Here is a 22,947-nt window from a genome sequence, read left to right as displayed (position 1 = left end):
CAATGAATGAAGGGAGTAATACTGGTTCTGCAGTACTTAGCAAACTTGTGCTCTGTGACAGGATGATATGCAAGTTATTATTTCCTTTTTTTTTCTAAGAGGGACAATGGTTGTTCAGCCCTGAAGAATGAGACCCTGACATACAAGAAGCAGGGGATTGTGTCCAAGATGCAGGCAGCAGCCTCTTTAGTTTGCAAGGAGAGGGTCCAACAAAGGGTACATGCTTCCCCATACCAAAGCATTCTTCTGGATGAGTCTTTGGATATTGCTGTGCAAGCAAAATGAGTTATATTTTGTCGAACTCTTCATGATGGGAAGGCACACACTGAATATTTAGCTAACGTGAAGGTGCAAGATGGAAAAGCTGAAACAATCACAAATGCCTTAATGGATATTCTTCAGGAATACAAGATTGATATTAAGAAGGTGATAGGTTTGGGCACTGATGGGGCAAATGTCATGATGGGTTTAAAATCTGGAGTGGGTGCATGGCTGAAAGAGAAGAATAAAAGAATGGTGAGTGTCTGGTGTATTGCTGATAGATTAGCCTTGGTTGCATAATGGGCTGCAGCAAGCGTAGCATACATGAAAAAGTACCAGTCTGTTTTGGTCACAATCTACAACTTCTTTTCATATTCAGCTTGTAGATATCAGAGGATAAGAGACATGTGCCAGATTATGGGAAAGAAAGCGAAAAAGTTAAAAAAACCTACCCAGGTGAGATGGTTGTCTCACCATGATGCTGTGCAAGCCATTGAGAGCTGTTGGGGATGCATAGTTCTTGCACTTGAGCAAGAAGCAGCTCAGAATGACTCTGCAAATGCTTCAAAAGCAAAAGGCATTCTAGCTGATGTACGTACATACAAGTTTCTAGCATCGACAATGTTATTGCTTGATGTCCTACAAGAGGTAACCAGATGCAGCAAAGTATTTCAAAAGGTCATTGACATTGATCAGGTAGAACATATGCTTGATGCTACTCTGGAAACACTCAAAGATCATGTCAGCAATGTAGATGGATACACATCATGCGTGACTGAACTAAATAGTCAACTTGACATGTCAGGAAAATACCAAGGTGTACAACCCAAAGAATATCATAAGCGTACTAAAGAGTCTGTCAAAAATCTCAGAAAAGAGTTTGTAGCATGTGTTGAATCAGAGATGAGAAAAAGATTCTCCCCATGTGATATGCAGATTTTGAAAGACCTCTCTACAATACTCAATCCTAGAAAGTTACCTCAAGGCACTGAAGAAATAAGAACCCATGGTTCCGAGTCCTTGGAGAGGCTCATTGAACAATTTGGAACAGGGGAAAATCCTCTGATTGACCCTGAGGAAACCAAGGCATCTTTCCTTTGCTTCAAACGCTACATTTCAAGACATAAAGAGATGGGGCTGGCTGAAATCAGTGAACTACTTCTTCAAGAAAGGGATATTTTCCCCAACTTTGCTCAGCTGGCTGCTATTAGTCTGGCCATCCCTCTACCTCAGTGCCTTGAGAGAGAGAGTTCTCTGTCCAAAATGCTATACATTCAGTCAGAAGAAACAATCTTTCGTTGAAGTCTCGTCATTAGAAAATGCTTGTTAGATATGAAGCCAAACGTCCTGACTTTGACAAGCAAGAGTTTGCAAAAACCTCATGTATCAAATTTCAAGAAATCTTCTCCAGGAAGAAATAAAATAATGGTGAGTGTAAATTTCCTTTTAGGTGCATTAAAATGATTGTTTGATCATTGAGCTTGTTTGTTATTTTTAATTTTAGTTCCAGATAAAGTAAGCATGCAATACACGTTGTAATTTCATATGTTCAGGTAAAAAAAGGATTAGGGGATGAGATGAAAATTTGACCCCCAATATTTTCATTTGACCCCCAGTTCTGATACCAAAGTTTTTTTTTTTTTACCCATAGTTTTACACTCCTAGGGGATACACTGGTATTATTAGAAGCTTTGTACTCATTTGAGCTGCCTCATGGCACTAATGATGCCATGTATTATTAGAAGCTTTGTACTCATTTGACTTGCCTCATGGCATTAATGATGCCATGTATTAGTAGAAGCATTGTACTCATTTGACCTGCTTCATGGCACTAATGATGTCATGTGTTACTAGAAGCATTGTACTCATTTGACCTGCCTCATGGCACTAATGATGCCATGTATTATTAGAAGTATTGTACTCATTTGAGCTGCCTCATGGCACTAATGATGCCATGTATTATTAGAAGCTTTGTACTTATTTGAGCTGCCTCTTGGCACTAATGATGTCATGTGTTACTAGAAGCCTTGTACTCATTTGACTTGCCTCATGGCATTAATGATGCCATGTATTATTAGAAGCATTGTACTCATTTGACCTGCCTCATGGCACTAATGATGTCATGTGTTACTAGAAGCATTGTACTCATTTGACCTGCCTCATGGCACTAATGATGTCATGTGTTACTAGAAGCATTGTACTCACTTGACCTGCATCATGGTACTAATGATGTCATGTGTTACTAGAAGCATTGTACTCATTTGACCTCAAATACATTCTCTTGAAGAAACCCTGATAGTTTTCTCAAAGACCCCAGAACATCACCAAAGCAACAGATCACTGTAGATCAACATGTTTTCATGTGACCTAACAAAAGCATGTAAACGAAAGATTGGCAATAAAAGAGACCTAGCAAAATGGTGAGATAACACAAGCAAAACTACAGAGTACCATCAAAGAAGCTTAAAATATACTATATCTTAGAAAATATTATAGAAAATGGTTAAAAAGTCTGTATGATGTGTCTGCTTTTCTAGTATGATTAAATCAAAGGCATGATCTTGTTATCATTCAAAGCATGAACTGAAAAAATCTGATACAATCAAATTGGCACTACTTTGAATGACCAGTCGATGTATGCGTATTCAATCATTATGTATGCACACGGTCATTAAAGGTCATTGAAAGTCATTGATATTTCACCTAGGTCATTAAAAGTGATTGAATTTTAAAGATTTTATTTTTTTTTAAAAATGATTGCAAATTTTACTTTTGAGTCATTTGTTTTACATTGTGTGACAATTTGAAGTACAGTTTGATTGTCCATCATGGGCTAGCAATTATACTATTGTTGTAATCCACATGTAGTAATCAGATATATTGCATAGCGCCCTTTTGACATGATGTCATTAACACTCCTTGACTTCACTAAGTTTAATTGTCATATTGGGACCTGGGCAAAACATTTTCGTAATTTGAACCATGTATACAAGGAAGTTTTACAAATGCGCATTTAAATATGGGCTACCCAGACAATCCAAAAGGGCTAAAGTGCGGTTCATCATACATGATTCGGTTCAACAAATAGGCCTATTGGCTGACAATAGTGATGGCAGTTTGTTTGAAAGCTATGAATTATATCAGATTATTGAAGTTAGAAAAATGTTAAAGGTGAGAATTTTAGCTGATGCAGCTTGTCTGAAATTGAACTTTGAATTGAGTGTGTCATGCAGGTAATCAAAACTGAAACTGACATCATTTTGAAAACTCGAAAATATGCTAGACTGAAATTGTTTGTCCAATCTCGGTATACCATCTGACAAATTCATAACTTTTCAAACGCTAGAGGTGTAAACTTCTGGACTAATCATTTGGTAATTGGTAGCACCAATCTATTGACTTATAAACATGGTTTAACTCCTCCTTATTGTAAAGTAGTGTTTTAAAGTATTGTCTGGATATTTTATTTACTACTTAGTTTACAGGTACAAGAATGAGTGCAATTGAAACAGTATATTCTTTGACTCACCAGGATTTTATTTCATTTTCTTAGTAAATCAGTGCAAGGTGAATTCTAATGTACAATTTGGAGATGATATACTGAAAAATTATCCTAGATAGGCAGAGCATGGGATATATGTTTTCACTGTCTTTTTAATTCACTTAAAGAAATGTAGGGATATCACATATTTATTTAATTTAGGGTACTATAAAAAGTGTTGATATTTTTGACATATTGACAAATTCCCAAAGTCCGGAAAAATGTGACTACTTGCTCTTTTAAGATTTCGTTTTTAAAGCAGCTTTTGGTGTGAAAAAATTAATGAGGGTAAATTCAGAAAATGCATTATTCAAAATACCTTGAGCATAGCTACATGTGACCTAATAAGGGTTGAGATAAATTTAATAAATAATCAAAAAATGAAATTAGGAAGTACATATATTTATTTGATTAAAATACCACTGTATGAACAAGCAGACTATAGCATTAATGGACTTAAATCCTAATACAGTAATATTGAAGAGAAAGGAACTTTGGCATAGTAGTCAGTAAAGTACTGATTCAAGAAAGTGAAACTAAAGCAGAGCTTGTTTTTAGTAAAAAAATCTTATTTTGGAGCCAAAGTATCCAAAAGACATTATCTGTGAGCAGTGAAAAATGTACATAATAAACATAAGGAACAGTTTCCAAATTGTTCCAGCTGGCTAAGCTAGTTATTTATACATCCCATCAGCAATGGCATCTCAGCACTATTCAAACACTGGTGAGGAACAGATTAAGCTCATAAAAAATCAACATTAATGCGTATACAACTAGATGCAACATATTTTAAAGATCTTGATTTAAATAGGACTTTAACAGAGTGTAGCTGGGAGACAGATGGATATTGAAGTGTTAGGTCAATAGTGAAATGTGGCCATTTCCTCTACCTCCTTTGTTCACTACTTGTCCTTTATTTTTGTAACAAAAGGGTATACACACCCCCCATTAGATCAAATCCTGGCAGCATCTCAGAAGTGAAAGCAATGGAGTTGCAGTTGGAGAAGAAAGAATAGAAACTAAAGGGCAATGGTTAACATCTGGGTTACAATGACTTTCTTTTTAAATACCATTTCCCTTTCATATTACATTTGTTTATTTCTGTATTGTTTTTGTGTTTGTTACTTGTATTTAAATTAATAACTGAATCAGAGCACTTTGACTTGAGACCATGCATATTGAAAACTGGAAGCTGGTCATTGAATTTCACCTCTCTAGATCTGTATGAACCCTGACCTGAATTCTCCTGGGTTCCAAACATCAAAATTCTGTTGTCATCAACTGGTCTAGAATACCAGAACAGAGAAGACACTCCTTGTCTTAATATTTAGACTAAACAAATACATGATGTCTCCGAAATTTTGTGAATTAGGATATTACATCTGTTTTCATTTCCTTTGGCTTGTGATGTGCTGTATGCTTGCAGATGACTCATCTTCCAAAGATATGCCATTTGTAGTTTGTTGTATTATCTGCATTGGTTTTTTTACTCCTGCTGCTCATCCTTGTATTGCCCACACAACATAAATGCCATGGGGTTTTTGCTGGTTCAGGAGCATGATTTTCTTTACATGATGACAGGACATCATCATTCAGAATCTCCAGTCTTCCATGGCAACCATCTTTCTTGCAGTATCTCTATGATGTAAGCAAACAGTATTTTCTCTGTCAATGAGGTATCTCAGACAGTCAACCAACAGCCTTGCCTTTCTGAGAATTGATCTTCTTGTTTAATTTTTTCAAACATAGAGGTTTTATATGCTTACATATGTCCAAAATTTAATGTATAGGTTTCATCATCAGATTCTGTTGATTTTTAATATGTAATTAATATGTTTGGGCAGCACAGTGAACAGTGATAACATTTTTAGTTATTCTTTTAAACTGTGTTGTCACACCATGCAACCTCTGAACCATAGAATTAACACCAGCTGATGCAAATAGAACTAATTTTCTGAAACGGGGCTGCTTTTTGTTTAAAAAAAAGCTTTCAGTAGCATTTGTAACTGTATCAGCTTTACCATCTTTGACATGAATACCTCTACCAGAAACAATAGATGGCTCTTCTTCAGCAAAAAGTTTTAAGTACATGATCAAGTTTTTGTGCACAGATATATCATTTGATTCATCCACCATCAATCCAATATAATTGCAGTCAACCAACCATTCATCGAATTCATTCTTTGCTGTCTAGCTAGGGCTACTTCCATATCTTTTTGGAGTCTGCTGGAGTTTTGGTGTGTGCCTTTCTCCACTTCCTCACCCTTAATAAATTCGTGCTGAACCTAAAATATTTTAAACCTTATCATATGAAAGTCATGAAAAATAATGTAAACAAATTTATCAATGATTCTTAATTTTTTTTATAATGACTCTTTAATTCACCACTCCGGTGACCTAGTGGTTAGAGCGTCCACCTCAGATGCGGGAGGTCATGGGTTTGATCCCCAGCCAAGTCATACCAAAGACTTACAAAAATGGTACTAAAAGATGCCTCGCTTGGCACTCAACATTAAGCGGTTAGTATTAGGGCTGGTCAGCCTGGTGTCAGGATAATGCGACAGGGTGGGACATCATGCTACATGTCTGCGGCATGATGCCACAGTGCTAGACATCACTATAAACTGCCACACTGCAGACATCATAGCGGTATGACTAAAAAATTTTAAAGTTAAAAAACCAAAACACACTCACACTCAATCTTTAGTTCATGATTCACTGCATAATTATATTGCTTAATGAACTATTCTTTTGTAATACCAGTCTACTATCATAGTGTGTATTTAATATCTTAGTATAAGTGTCTGTTTATTAAGTAGCATTAATTCATACCTAAAGAATTATTGTCATATTCATTTTTAATTTTTTGCACTTGTTTTTTGATAATAATTTTATTATCTTTTGTAAGATAACTTTAAAATAAATAAAATTTAGTAATGAACAATATTTGTGAATTCCTAAACTTGCACTTTAAAACCAAGGTATTGCCACATGGGTTTGCTGGGCTTGACCATTATTGCAAATTGTGATTTTCTTATCCTTATTGGTGACAAGATATACTGTCTGGCGATGTTTTAGACAAAAACATTTTTTGGCCTTTAATAATTGTATATATAATCTTGGGTTTGGAGTGGAGAAATTCAAAGGCACCATGACATGAAGCTGCAAACTTGGATATAAAATTGCACTGGAATCTATAGTTACATAAACAAATCCTTTGTTTATATTAACAAATCACCCTAATAGTGCATTGTTATATCATAATCTGCTTATGCTGATGTCTGGCCTTAGTACTAAATGCCGTAATATTACACCGCTCCCTCGATAACTCGCGCCCGGATAACTCGCGATCCCGCTTATAACGCGGTGTCCGTCTTGGCTCCCGATTTTTTCCAGACAAAATGTATTTAAAATATCTTTAAAATATGCTGAACATGAAAAAAATTACAATAAGAATTGATAAATTAAACTTTGATACATTGCTCGTTTTATCATCGAAAATGGTGATTAATGCCCATAAAAATATAATCCATATTTTGCAATTTGCAAGCTCTAGAGAAGAATTAATTTCAGAGATCTCGAAAACGCTTAATTACGCGTATTTGGAAGCCAATTTTTGATCTGGGACGCAGAAAATCACTGAGGCTGGAGTCCTCCGTACGCATGTAATAGGTGCGCGGGAAAATTCAAAGATTTGCCAGTCCTGTTTCAGCCACCTGCTTTGTGGGAAAATGTGTTGATCAGTTCAGTGTGCTGATATTTACAATGACAGAATTCAGTGACTGAAAGACTCTTTGATGTACTGTTGCTATTTCATAAGAGTAAATTAAAAAAAAAAAAGAACATGATGCAACAGCTAGGCGGCTAGTTCAAAGGCTTTGACTTGGCGGCCGAGTGAGAAAATATACTGATATTTAGGGATTGAATTCAGAGGCAGAAAGACCCAGTTTTAAAATCCTAGCGAGACCTCTGTTTAAAGATATCATATATTATGTAAGTTTTTAGGATAAATAGTTGTCATTATACTGTAAATAAACAGTCTGGTGAAATAGCGATCAATGAAAACTTCTGGTAAATGTTAACAGATGGCAACAGAGAATGAAATAAACACCAATTAAACCACTTCCTGTGTGAAAGTCACGTTCTAATCCTTTAATTCCGTTTCAGTGTAAACATTATAATCACAACATAGTTTGTTCATTGAAAACATGAAAAGAGTCAATCGACCGTCACATCGAAACCCGTGAGTACTTCTGTGAGAACCTAATTACATGTACATGCCGGCTTTGTTTTGATCAACAACTTGGGGAAGTGTTTGTTGCATTAAAAAAAAAATCGATTACAAGAGACCTCGGGTGCTGGATTAAGGGTCTTGGAGCTGCCTTTGATGTAAAGCAAAACAGTAACAGAGACAACGACGACGATAGTGACTTCGAATGTTTCAGTAAAACTGATGTCATTAATGCCGAGGCTGTTTGGGAGAAATTAGTACAGACTCATGGTCCTGAGATGTGCGTTTCTCTTGATGGAGGAGTGGATTTGTGCTGACAATGATTGCCCTACAGCCGAATACATGTCAGATGAAACTATAATTATTTCTATAGCGAACAAATTTGCAGCAGAAGACTATTCTAACTGGAGTAACACAAGTGTTGAAAGTGATGCAGACACAGATGTTGCACCCCCACCCCTCTGCACAGGAAGCAAATATTTTGATATTGCCGTAAGGTGGCTGGCGACCCAAAATGTTGACTACCTAAAGCTCATACAGTTGAGAAATCTGAGGGATTTTGCTCGGCGGCAGAGAAACCAAGGAGTAACACACACAAAAAAAATTAACTGATTTTTTCAAAAAGTGAATTGATATTTGTCAAGCATGGCAGAAACGGCAAGTATTGTTCTAATTTACGTTGTTTTAAATTTGTAGACCAATTAAATATGTCAGTACTGATTAACTCTTGTTTTTTTTTTTTTGTTTTCCATTTTACTTCTATCGCATTCAAATCTATCTATCTATCGTTCGATCGACACTGTTTCTCGAAAAGAGTCGATCTTTTGTGTATAAAAACTTCTAATTTGGCTCAAACAACAAAACTAGACTGTATACAATTCAACATAAAACTTAGTGACGTAGTACACAATGTGTGAAGTGGTACACATGTTCAGCGAACGGAAACCACGTGGAATGTTTTCGATGATCGCCTCAATATACTGTAATTTATCCTGAAATTTTTAATGTTGTCCTATGAGAAAATAATAAAGTACACCGTTATGAAGAGATATTTATTAACAGTTAATCTCAGAACGATTATAAAGTGAGTATTCAACAGTATAATCTGCCTACCCCCCTTATTTTTCCGTTATGTCGTCAATCACTTTATTGGTTTTGGGCTTATTTTATAGGTCCCTCGATAACTCGCCCCTCGCTTATAGTGCGGTCGATGTTTCTGGACCCCGATGTGCGCGAGTTATCGAGGGAGTGGTGTATCAAAATAGTCATGTTACCTAACTCCAATTGACCACCTCTAAGGTCGGAATGGGAACGACTACAATCGACCAGAGGACTGCAGTACTTTTTCTTTTTGAAAAATGTACCAGAAAAAATAGTTCTGCAGAAATTTCAAAGAAAACTGATTACTTTTGAAGCACCACAATTTATATATATATATATATATATATATATATATACAGACACAAACACACACACAGCACATTAAAAATAAAATATTCTGTCTCAATGTTCTACAATTGTTTGATGTGGCTAAAATTTGGTCCTTCAAAGAGGACCTTTACCGGCACCTTCAGTAACACATGCACCTTGAGCTGAAGGCCTTTGATTAAAAAAGTCAGCAACAAACTTAAGTAAAAACATTGTTAAATTTTTCATAGTGATTGGAACATATTTATTTTGCCATATAAGTTTCCTGTTTGCAACAAAAATGTTCATGCTTATGATTGCCGCCAATGACAATGTAAAACATAAGATCCAATACTCGAAATCATGGATTTTTCATATACATAAACATTATTTATCACATTGTGGAGTGTACTGCATAAATGTATGTTATCAATATACAAGTGTATTTCAGACTAGTTGTCCTCATTTAGTTTTTGTGTGTTTTTTTGTTCTTTCTCTAAATCCTAGATGCTGCCGACAGGTCACCTAATTTATTTTCGCTTGTATGCAAAATTTCAATTTATTTTTGCCCCCCCCCCCTTATATAAACATCTAATTATGATGAGAATATTACCTTGGTCCAGAGGGAGTTGAGATAAATGGATAGTACTGTACCGTATTATGAAAATGGCAAGACTTTTTTTGAAAATTGGCGACAAAATGTTCAGGTTGGTGATGTTTTGGGCGATAAGTTTTTAAAGTGTATTATATAATCCTACAAGGGAGGACACTTATCTCTAGTCTTGCAGGACCTATTTAGGAATGGACTCGGATATTCTAAGTTACAGTTCTTGTAGCATAATAAATATTTTACTGATGTTTTGACTTTATATGCCTCCATTACGTTTGACTTAGTATCATATGTTTCAAGAATGCTAGATAATTTTACCACACTACCATTCGACATGGCTGTGATTGTGCCCACTTAATATTTATGTGCAACAAGCTGATTGGAATACTGAGATCTCATTAGTTGACTGTAAATGACATACTCCGCCTACCAAGAATCTAATTTTCTGTCAACCAGTAAGTTGACAGTATTCCATCCAATGCATTCAATTCATGCAATGATTTATTGGTAAACTGAAAGAAACGATATACGAGCCCCTGTGAATATTACAAATAGATACAGTAGTAGGAATTAGCTAGTACATACCATGTGTTCAATAATTTTCAGAAGTTTTCTGCTGGACAGTTCCTTTTGAATGCAGAATTCCACTCTGTCAATGAGAATTTGAGTTGCAGGCTTTTCCTTTACTATGTGCTCATCTATGATTGCTACAATGTTTCTCTGAATTGCTGGAGTTTTTGATGCGCAAAATGTTGTCTGAATCCTGATGTCAAATGAGTGCTGAGTGCTGGAAGTTTAGTGACCCTGACTTAGCAAAGTTTATTACACCAGTTTGGTCACAGCAGGTCTTGCACTTCATTGCACTAAATTCATCTTTAAGAATCCAGGAAAAATTCCATCAGCTGTCTGTTCTGGAACACTTTATTCTGGGACGTTTCTGACAATGCTTGACCATTCTCCAATTTGTTCTATTAGTTGGATTAGAAATGGTTGCATATCACATAAATCTGTAAGTAACCAGTGACATGATGCTGATACTGACTGTTCGGTGTGATTTAATAACCTGGATATTAACCCTGGTCATTTAGTAGATAGTGGCTATTTTTAGATCTCTGCTGTATCTCCGATTGTGCCTATTTGTAACTATTATCACACAGGCACAAGAGAACGAAGCTGATGAATTACAGTATTTTAGTTTACAATAAAGTGATTTGTGAAAGCTAGGATTTTAAAATTTGTCATAACAACCTTAGCCCCACAATAGCTGATTTGATACATAATCAGATCTCATGGTCCAGATTGTCCTGTGTCATGCCCATGTAATGGTTAATCCCCTGAACAGCATTATATTGAGAGACGACTGTATTACAGATTCTAATGGTTACATCTTCTTAGCAATGGTACAGCTTACTAACTTAGGATTTTATCTTTATATTATTTTTATTAGTTGACAAATGTGAGCAGTTTATTTCAGTTCATTGTATAGTTGTATTTTTTCACAATCTCATTTTTTCTTGTTTTTTGATCTGTTTTGTTTGTTGTTGCTTTTTTTGGTAATAAACCCAACATACCAGAATAAATTCAGCTTTGAAAATCTATTGACAAAGTAATAAGTTGTAAAAGCTAGGCTTTGCAGGGCTACACTTCCGCTCGGATGCGGAAGGTCGTTGGTTCAATCCATGGCCAAGTCATACTAAAGACTTACAAAAATGGTACTAACAGCTGCCTCACTTGGTGCTCAGCATTAAGGGGTCAGTGTTGGGACTGGTTGACCTAGTGCCAGGATAATGTGACTGGATGGGACATCACACTACATATCTGCGGCTTGATGCCTCAGTGCTAGGCATTACTATGAACTGCCACTTTGCACACATCGAAGCGACATGACTGAAATTATTTTAAAGCTGCATTAAAAGTCCAGATCACAAACACACACATGCTACACTTGTTCCTACAGACCATGAGAAAAATAATGGGGACAGATGGCATCCATATTAGACAAAAAAAATCACTAAGGAAGAGGATTTTCCATATTTGCTGTAAGGTCTTCTTGATTTTGCCATTGAGTAGCATTTGCATTTTGACCAGATCTCAAGCACAGGAATATAAAGAGGTCAAAATTTTAGAAAAAGTCACCCTGGTACCCATCGATCCTAATCATCGAGTACCTGATTAACGAAAAATTATGTTAAAGGAGAACCTGAACTGCTTTGTTTTAAGTTCATACATGTCAACCCTCCCCCCCACCCCGATATTTGCGTAAAGACCAATTTGAGCATAGGAAGTATAAGTTATATATTACATACCATAATTACAGAGAACTGTACATTTTTACTTTGCTACTTACCTGGATCTGCAGTTAAGGAAACTATTTGATGGTTGAAAGTATTATGTATATTTAATTTAATTATATTTAATTTAATTGTAAGCAGGTTTTAAATTTTACTTGTCAGAGTAATGTAATTTTGTTTACTAGGAATTTGATATTTTCCAAAAATTAGTTTGACCTGACTGCTTGTAAAAAACACCTAAAAATAGAACCATAACAGCTACAGTATACATCATTGCCTTCCATTTTGGATTTTTTCTTCGGGACTCGAACTTGAATTCATTAGAACATTTCATTATTTGGACTTCTAAAATTTAATTCGTGGATTATTCTTTGATTATTTCTGGCTTTGATTTCTTATAAACATACGTTCTTTTTTTTTTTTTTTCATTTTTACATTGTTTTTCCAGGGAAATAAATTATTTGTTAAATTTGTCAAAGCTTGGTGTTTTCACACGTTCTTTGTTACTGTTTATTAGAGCCTAAACACGTAACATAAGAAATTGGGCACTTGTCCTTGGATAGTTGAATTTTGGCTAAATATTTCAGAAAACTTTGTTTTTTGAAATTTGAATTCCCCTAGTTTTTCAAATCTTTTAAAAATCCCAAGTATTCTTTTACATTTTTGAAATCTTTAGTGAAATCGGCAAGCTTTTTCTAAAATGTCATATAAAGTGGAAATCTTTCAAATCCTAGCCAGTAACAGTTAGATCTTTTCAAGAAAGATGAATTAATACCCCTTGAAAGAAAATATGATCTTTCTGAGGCAAAATACTTCCTTAACGAAGCAAGAAATAAAAAAAAATTTGATTCATTGTTTGGTAGAAAATAATGTTTTGCATAAAAGTACTTTTAGTTCGATCAGTAAGTCTGTATCAGACTGACATAAAAGTGAAGGAATTAGAATTAAAATACAAGATGGAATTCTAGTTGAGGAATCTGTCACTTCAGAAAGAAGAGAAAGAGAAAGAAAGGCAAATGCAGTTACAAGAAAAACAAATGCAATTAGATAAGGAAGAAAAAGAGAAAGAAAGACAAAGGCAGTTATTAGAAAAACAAATGAAGTTACAATTTAAGAAAGAGGAGAGAGATAGGAAATTTAGTAAGAAAAACAAATGCAAATGCAATTAGATGAGGAAGAAAGAGAGGGAGGGAATATCAATTTAGAATAAAAGAAATGGAGCTGGCAAGTGAAAAGCACATTCCCAGTTTAAATACAAATTTAAGTTTTGATGTTGCAAAGAATATTAGGTTAGTGCCCCCTTTCAGAGAAAGAGAAGTAGACAAATATTTTACTCGTTTTGAAAAAGTTGCTGAAAATTTGAAATGACCAAGGAAGAATTGGACTCAGTTATTACAAATGTGTACGTAGTGGTGAAGCTAGTGATATTTACCATTCACTGTCAGTTCAACAAAGTGGCGACTATGATAAGGTTAAAGAATGCATCTTAAAGGGTTTTGAGTTAGTCCCTGAAACTTATCAGCAAAAATTCAGAAACTGTAAAAAAGAAGTTGGACAAATTCATGTTGAATTTGCTAGAGAAAAAGAGCAGATATTTGACTGATGCTGCTTAGCCAAGAAAGTTGAACAGAATTATGAAAGTCTCAAACAACTTGTATTACTTGAAGAGTTCAAGAATTGTATCCATAGTGACATTAGGACTTATCTTGACGAGCATATGATCAAAACCTTGGAAAATGCTGCTCGTGCTGCTGATGAGTATAAAGTTCCTTTTGTAAATAAGACTTACACTCAACAGTCTTCTGGCAGAAAAGTATTTCAGCCTGATACAAGCCCTTCTAAATCTCAAACTGGCACAACTTCTAAAAATCAAGCCTCAGATAAGTTTGATCAGAGATCTTTGTCTCTTACTACTTGAACCTATTGCAAGAAGAAAGGACACGTCATTTCAGATTTCTACATATTGAAAAATAGGCATCATTTATCATTAATCTATGGTAAAATGAATGCTTTTTCTTTATGTGTGAAGTGTTATGTATATTTGATTTAGTTTGTCTGTTTGAAAGTTTTAATTTTTTTAAAAATGTCATTAAATGTCGAAGTAATGTAATTTTGTTTGCTAGGAATTTGATACATTCCAGAAATTAGTTTGACCTGACTGTTTGTAAAAAAACCCACCTAAAAATAGAACTTTCTAACCTTATGCTGACCTATTTCGTGACCTTGATTGAGAATCAAGTAAACGACTACTTTTTTATTTATTTTTATTGTGGGATACATAGAGTGAGATTGAGGCTGTACTGGAATTTGTAACCTCATACATGTAAATAGCTTGTAAACTGTTCTGGAAGGTGATCACGTGACCCTCATATGCGTATCTATTTTGCATCTAACTTGACTGTATAACCTTTGTCTGTAGAGCAATTAGTCAATTGGGCTTTTTACCTTAGACAATGGAAAGTGTTTCATTGTGACCAGATGAGTCTAAATTTTAATTTTTGGAATTATTAATTCTTTTTTCCTGGAAATATTTGAGTGCTCATACCGATATCTTAGACAAAGACATTTCTTCAAATTTTATTCAGAAATTTAAACACTGGAATATTGTTTGTGGATCAACAATGAACTATAGACACATACATACTATAAAGGCTACAGTAATCATTGCCTTCCATTTTAGATTCTTTTGTTGGGACTTGAACTTGAATTCATTAGAACATTTTATTACTAGGACTTCTAAAATTTAATTCATGGATTATTCTAGGATTATTTTTGGCTTTGATTTCTTATGACTGTAAGTTCTTATTTTTTCATTTTTATATTTTTTTCCCCAGGGAAATAAATTATTTGTTAAATTTGTCAAAGCTTGTGGTTTTCACTCTTTCTTTGTTACTGTTTATTAGAGCCTAAATGCGTAGCACACATATTGAAAATACAAGTTGAGTAGACAGATGTCTATGATGAATCAATGTCAGATGACATGAGCCTCGAACTGTACTTGTTATTCTGTGTCTTGCTCATTTCTGATGTTGCCAAATATAGTCTTTGATGTGAACTTGGAAACTTTTCTTTTTACATGGAATAAATGGGTACTCAGTGGCTAATTTTATTAACCAGATAATTATGAACAGGCGAGAACCTGGATACCCATTGACACCTCTACTGGAGTAGCATTTGCATTCATACCAGTTTTCAGGCACTGGAGTAGCATTTTCAAACCAGTTTTCAGGCACTGGAGTAAATTTGCATTCAGACCAGTTTTCAGGCACTGGAGTGGCATTTGCATTCAAACCAGTTTTCAGGCACTGGAGTGGTATTTGCATTCAAACCAGTTTTCAGGCACTGGAGTGGCATTTGCATTCAAACCAGTTTTCAGGCACTAGAGTAGCATTTGCATTTAGACCAGTTTTCAGGCACTGGAGTAGCATTTGCATTCAAACCAGTTTTCAGGCACTGTGGAGTAGCATTTGCATTTAGGTAATTTTCCAAGCATAGTGAGGTTGCATTCCATTTCATGAAAACCTTTCTAGTTTTTAGACCAGTTTTCAGGCACTGGAGTAGCATTTGCACTCAAACCAGTTTTCAGGCAGTGGAGTAGCATTTGCATTCAGACCAGTTTTCAGGCACTGGAGTAGCATCCACATTTAAACTAGTTTTCAGGCACTGTGGAGTAGCATTTGCATTTAGGTAATTTTCCAAGCATAGTGAGGTTGCATTCCATTTCATGAATACCTTGTTTTTAGACCAGTTTTCAGGCACTGGAGTAGCATTTGCATTCAGACAAGTTTTGAGATACTCGAGTAGCATTTGCATTTAGACCAGTTTTCAGGCACTGGAGTGGCATTTGCATTCAGACCAGTTTTCAGGCACTGGAGTGGCATTTGCATTCAAACCAGTTTTCAGGCACTGGAGTAGCATTTGCATTCAAACCAGTTTTCAGGCACAGGATTGGCATTTGCATTCAAACCAGTTTTCAGGCACTGGAGCAGCATTTGCATTTAGGTAATTTTCCAAGCATAGTGAGTTTGCATTCCATTTCATGGATACCTTTCTAGTTTTTTCATTTTTTAATATTCACCATAAGCTTCAGAAGTATTGTCGGTACTAAACATTTTTAAGAAATAAAAGAAACCATCAGTTAACAATAAAACAGTTAAGCTAGGCAGTACATTCTCCATTTCTGTAAGAGGTAATTGATTTGTTTTATTTTTTAATGCATGCAGAAGGCACATCAGGCTGAGAAAGAACGACGACAGCTGGGCCAGGAACTGCAGCAGTTACGTGAGAACCAGAAGGAGCAAGAGCTGAAAGAGCTCCAGGAACAATTGAAGAAGGAAAAGCAGGAGGAACGCAAAGCCAAGGAACGGGTCCGAGAACAAATTGCAAAGGACAGGTGAGAGCAAACATGAATCTTTCAATTTTTTATTTGTCTTGTCTCTGTTTAGCATATAGTTAGACTCAGTAATCACTTCATAGCTTAGCTCCAAAAAGGACGAAATAGTTGTCTTGCCTGGTTTCACTTTCTCAATAGATTGGTTATTGCTGATGGCTGAGGCCTCAACATAAATGTTGTCATTTCATTCAGTTTCAGCGATATTAATGTATGTACAGACATGAAATCAGATGAGTGCATTCATTGTGCAGGGTACTGATTATCACATTGACCTACTTTTCATACTCGTGTTTTTCCGTTCATATTTGGAATATGCATTGGCACAACAAATGAGACAGCATTCTGCAGAATTCTTGTTAGAATATTGCATTGCATATAATGTGCCCTACAGGTAAGGCAGTATATTCAGCAGAACCCATGTTGTTTGGACCATGTGTAGCTCCATTAAGATTATTTGAAACTTTGTCAAATCAAAGCTCTGGTTTATTTTAATTTATGTGAAATTGCATACAAAATTTTGTGGGTGAGGTCACATAATTTTGTCCAGTCACTTTTACCCTTTATTTTAGATATATTGTCTCACATTGCACCAACATGTCATGAACATATGCAAGGCTGCATATCTTGAGCTGAGACGCATCAGCTCCATTCGCAAATATCTTTCAGTTGATGCCACTAAAACACTTGTGTGTTCATTAGTACTTTCAAGACTGGACTATTGTAACTCAATTCTGTCTGGTTCATCTCAGTATCTACTCCAGAAACTTCAAAAAGTTCAAAACACAGCTGCTCGGATCATACTTAGAATACCACGATCAGAGCACACCTCCCCGCTGCTCTGTACCCTACACTGACTATCCATTCGATCCAACACAAAATTTGTTCTCTGTGCTACATTTCACTGTCGGACTCTAGTCCAACGTACCTATCTGACTTCACTCATGTGTACACACCAGCAAGACACTTACACTCCTGTTCTGACAATCGTATACTCATTATTCCAAGTATGAAAACAAAGTCATATGGACAGCGTTCTTTTGCATACCAGGGCCCAGCAACGTGGAATGAATTGCCCACTGAACTTAGACACAAAGACACAGTGATCACATTTAAGAGGGCTCTCAAAACTCACTTATTTTGACAGCCAGAGCAAACTTAAAGACCTAATAATGTTTCCCAGCTGAAATATTCTCAGCATGTTTTTTTTTTTTTAAATGTTTTTCTAATTTCATGTTGTTTGTTTTTGTAATAATATTATTATGTTTCTTATCTTATAGGTGTTGTTTAAAGTTGTAAAGTGCTTAGAGCTTCTAAAGATTAGGTGCTATACAAAGTCCTCATTATAATTATTATTATTATTATTATTATTATTATTATTAATATTATTATTGTTTGTCTTGTAGGATGTTCAGATGAGATAAATTTTGCTTTGAATTATGGGTGGGTTAGGGAGGTATCTGAGGTTCATATGGTTTCTAGATGCAAATCTGTGTTGTTACCTATATTTCACACTCCGTTGATTTGTATTAGGTTCTTTATTTGTAGACCACTCCAGTGGCCTAGTTAGAGCATCTGCTGTGGATGTGGGAGGTTGCATGTTTGACCCCTGGCCAAGTCATGCCAAAGACTTATAAAAATAGTACTGGCAGCTGCCTTGCATGGCACTCAGCATTAGGAGGTTCGTGTTTGGACTGGTTGGCATGGTATCAGGATAATGTGACTGGATGGGATATGATGCTACATGTCTGTGGCATGATGTCCCAGTGCTAGACATATTTTAAACTGCCACACTGCAAACATCATAACAATATGACTGAAAAATTGTTAAAAGCTACGTTAAGAAACCAAATCATACACACACACAGAGACTTTAATTCATGTTTATTAATAACAATGAATAATTTTTCAAGTAAACAAGATTATCTGAAAAACTAAGACACAAAAGAAGAGCCAGGATGTAGGTACAAAGATCTTTTCTAGAAAATTCATAGTTGTAAACAGATAAAAATCTGTTACTAAAATTATAATAAAGAACGTGGTAAACATGAGGTACAACAGGTTATTCCATGGGAATACTAATGTTCCTGACCCAGATCCAAATAAACATGTTTACCTTTATTGATAATGATCTTAATATTTAACTGACACTCCTAGAGAAATATTAACTATGTATTATTTGTTTACAGAATGACTGGCTGTTGTCCGGAACACAATGAACTTGATTTTGGACAAAGTCAATTACAAATTACTATTAAAACATTATGGAGGAGGAAAAAGAAACCTAATAAATACAAATTAAATGTACAAAACACTAGTCATGTAACTTGGTGTGTAGATAAGTGCTGAGAAGTAGTACATCATTTTCATCATTGCATTTGTATTGCAGAACTCTTATGTTATATTTATCATATAGCCAATGTGTTCTTTAAAATAAGTTGTTGTTCTGAAGAAACAGATGGTTCAATAAAGGGACTGTATTTCAGGAGACTTAGTAGCAGTATCATGTCTTACTGAACAATACCTATTGGGTTTTCGTGAGAATTTTATAATAATTGCAAACAGTTACACCTTTCACTGAGTGAGTGTATGGTGTTTTATGGCACAGCAAAGGCATGTTATTTGGTGCCAAAGCACTAGGAGTAAAGTGTCTTGCCCAAGGACAGATGACAGCAATGGTTTTGGATTAATCCAATGCACCTTTCAGCATGCTAGCCATTGAGACATTGTTGCTCCTCATTTCATAGGGAACATGCAGTGTTATAGAAATGTAGAAGCAGATAAGAGCAAAAGTGTAAGAGTTCTTTTTTGTTTTTAAACAAGAATTTAGGCATTGCAATAGTGCTGTCAATTTTTGTTTACCTTTAGCTCATGATTATTTGCAAGTCAGAATGACAGATCTAATTTAATTACTTGTGAATTGACTTGATTATCTAAAAAATATGTGGTAGAAATCTGATATACTGTTCGACATTTTTATCCTATTGTGAAGTAGTTATGATCACTATCAAATCGATGTAAATACAACAATCTATTCCATACACTTTCTCTACAACAATTTTCAGGTATGTTTTAGTCTTGGAATAACAGTCCTGAAGTTTATGAGTTGAGAATCATAATGCTGGCATTAAATTATGTTTTACATCCATGGATTAATAAATCTACCTTTTTGCCTAATAATCCCTACAGAATCAGTGGTTATTTTGTGTAATGGCAGTCTTTAGAAGCAAAAATAATTATAGTATTTTAAAAAGGCACAGTTGATGCCAGTTGGATAGAAGGCAGTTGTGAACTTAGTGGTATGAAACCTTTTGCATCCTGTGTCTCAGGGGTGGGGTGGGGTTTTTTTTCTTTCACCTTGGATACAGTTTTAAAATGTAACTCAAACTATTTCAGCATCATTAAATGTTAGTCAATCTTTAAATATAGCATATTAATGTCATCAGATTGTAGCAATTGACCAATGTTAAAAATATATGTTTAGTGTAGTTTACCATAAGTAAGAGATGAGCAGCAAATGAGTATTTGCATGCCATGCCATCTCATCCCAGATAAAATGATGTGGTCATTTTTTATAACACAGTATTATCCAGTCGCACATCATATGAATTAATGTTAACAATGAGGTATGTTGAACTAAATATTACAGAGAACAATATGTGGCAACAAGAGCATTTCTTAACATACAGAAGTCTGTCTTGTCACTTGGTATTATATGGTGCTTTTGAAATGTTGGCTACCAATGTGTATCAGTGGATACTGGCTGCCATCCAGTTAGACATTCATATTTTCGTTATACATAAACCTGCACTGCATAAAAATGTTTTTTAGAACAAAATTTGTTCAAAAATTAATTTGCTTGCTAAATTTGCCAAAAACTTTGCTTCTAGTTGTTTATTTGTCTGTCTGTCTGTTAGCACAAGTTTGTTATTGCTGCTTTTTCTGAGCTACTTGGAGAATTGCCATGAAACTTTACATACACATTCATCCAATGACTTAGTTTGCCCTAAATGTAAATGGTGCTGCTTTGATGTCCAGTATGGCTGCCTCATTGGTCAGCATGAAATATTGCTCCTCCTGATTGGATGGTCATATTAACATGGGGTTTTATCAAAGACTTCTAGTTGGTGCTTAGTGAAAATGGTGCCAATCTAATATCCAATATGGCAACCAGATGTACCTGTCGTCCTTCTTTCATAACAAGTTATAACTTATCCTTCTAAACAACTTGGAGAATTATCATGAAACGTTTTACATATTTATTCCATGGTCTGATTGGTTCTATATAAAAATAGGTGTCACTTGAACATTCAGTGTGGCCATCAAAGTGGCCATTTTGAGAACCTTGTTATTGCTGCTCCTCACAAAAAGACTTCTTATGTCTACTTGGTCACAAATGAAAATGGGACAGATCTGATGTCTGATATTATCTTTTTATTGTTACTTCTCCTGAATGAAGTGTAATAATGTCATGTATTTTCACCAGAATTCTTGTGATGTTGAGTTGATCCATAATAAAAATGGTACCAATCTGATGTCCAATTTAGCAACCACAGTAGCCATCTTGAAAATTTTGTTGCTTTCCTCGCAAATGAAAAGTAATATTTCCATGATTTCTAATGATGTCTGGTTGGTCCAGGATAAAAATGGTACTGATCTGATGTTCAAAATTTTGTTGTTGCAAATCCTCTTGATTAAAAAGTAATGCCTTTGGGTTTTCAATAGAAGACTGCTTATCATGTGTATGATGATCAAAAAGAAAACAGATGTGTCTGTATGATGTCCAAACAGTGGCCATCATGAAAATAATGTTATGACTACTCTTGATTCATTGGCTATATTGATATGGGATCTGTGGTACACAACTTCTTATGTCTGGTTGGTTCAAATTATGCCATTCAGACATTCAGTATGCCTACCACAGTGGCCGTCTTGAAAATTGTATCATTTCTCCTGATTGAATAGTCGTCAGCATTGGGGTTTCACTGAAAGACTTCTTATGATATCTAGTTGGTCTAAGGCACTTGTCTTTACAGATCACTGACATCTCACCTCTTTGTGGGTTTGAGTCTTGTCTTAGGCTGTGAGGGTATGTGAGAAAAGCTTACCAGTAGCTTCCCATGAGTCAGTAATTTTTCCTGGGTTATTCCTCCACCAAATATAGTGGCTGCCTTGTATAGCTTAACTTGTGCTGAAAAACGTTCTTAAATCCACAAAACAAAAACAGACTGTTTGGTCATATGTGAAAACTGCCAGTGTGACTTTGAATATGACTGCCTTAATGGCCATCTGAAAAATCTGGTTATGACTTCTCCTGGATGGCTCATCATATTAACATTGTGATTTCACCAGATAATTTCTAAGGATGTTTAGTTGGTACAAAATAGAAATAGTGCCAATTTGTTATTGAATGTGACCACCATATCATCCATCTTGAAAATCTTGTTATTGTTGTGCCACCAAAATGTCATGTCTACATGGCTTTTCCACCAGAAAACTTATGATGCCTTGTTATCCTTGACATGGTGTCAAGTACGATGCCTTGTTATCCTTAGTGTACATGGTGTCAAGTACGATGCCTTGTTATCCTTAGTGTACATGGTGTCATGTTGCTATCCTGTATGTGTACCACAGCAGCTGATTTGAAAATCTTGTTATTGCCGAAAAATATCAAAGACAGTTTCAACACTCCACAGTCAAAAGAGAGAAATGGTCTAGTCTTGAATTTCTGGAAATTTTCAGCCAGTAGAGCTTTAGTCCTTTTGATTTACAGTGTTTTCCATACTCTTTCAATAAAGCTTTGTCAGATCTATGATGCTTGAAATTCTATATTTCCTTTTCATTTTCTATATATATTTTACTTACAAGGGAACTTATGTTTGATGTTGAGATGACATATTTTTACCTACTGGCAGATTGTGTAGTAGCATTTATTCATGATAATTTCATTTGTTTTCCAACAAGTTTATAATGTGACTTTATTTATGTGACTTTCATAAACCAGTCTTCCATTTCAATATTACAAACATATTAGTGTGTCTTGACATGACATTAGTTGTAAGCTTGATTTCCAAACAATTTTATTCCTGTAAAACAGCTTGAAATACTTTCTGTATGTTGTATATTGTGATCAGTAGAATCACACATTTGTGTACTACACTTCAATGAAGGTTTTGTAACTTGATAAATAATTGCAGTGTTTTTCTTGCCAATGAA

General features: G+C 35.2%; 1 protein-coding gene across 2 annotated transcripts in view; it reads left to right on the top strand.

Moving 5' to 3' along the window:
* LOC149791945 (UBX domain-containing protein 4-like) overlaps positions 1-22,947 on the top strand; it is a 124,073-nt gene that overhangs the window by 48,457 nt on the left and 52,669 nt on the right. For both annotated transcript variants that reach the window (XM_089970462.1, XM_089970461.1), the window contains exon 7: positions 16,565-16,734. In XM_089970462.1, the coding sequence (XP_089826588.1) occupies positions 16,565-16,734 (170 nt within the window). The remainder of the gene's footprint in view (positions 1-16,564; positions 16,735-22,947) is intronic.

Source organism: Sinohyriopsis cumingii, chromosome 9 (assembly GCF_028554795.1).
Source record: "Sinohyriopsis cumingii isolate HCF-2022 chromosome 9, ASM2855479v2, whole genome shotgun sequence".
NCBI classification, from domain to species: domain Eukaryota; kingdom Metazoa; phylum Mollusca; class Bivalvia; order Unionida; family Unionidae; genus Sinohyriopsis; species Sinohyriopsis cumingii.
The sequence above is the reverse complement of the archived record's forward strand: the minus strand, read 5'-3'. Positions and strand labels throughout refer to the sequence as shown.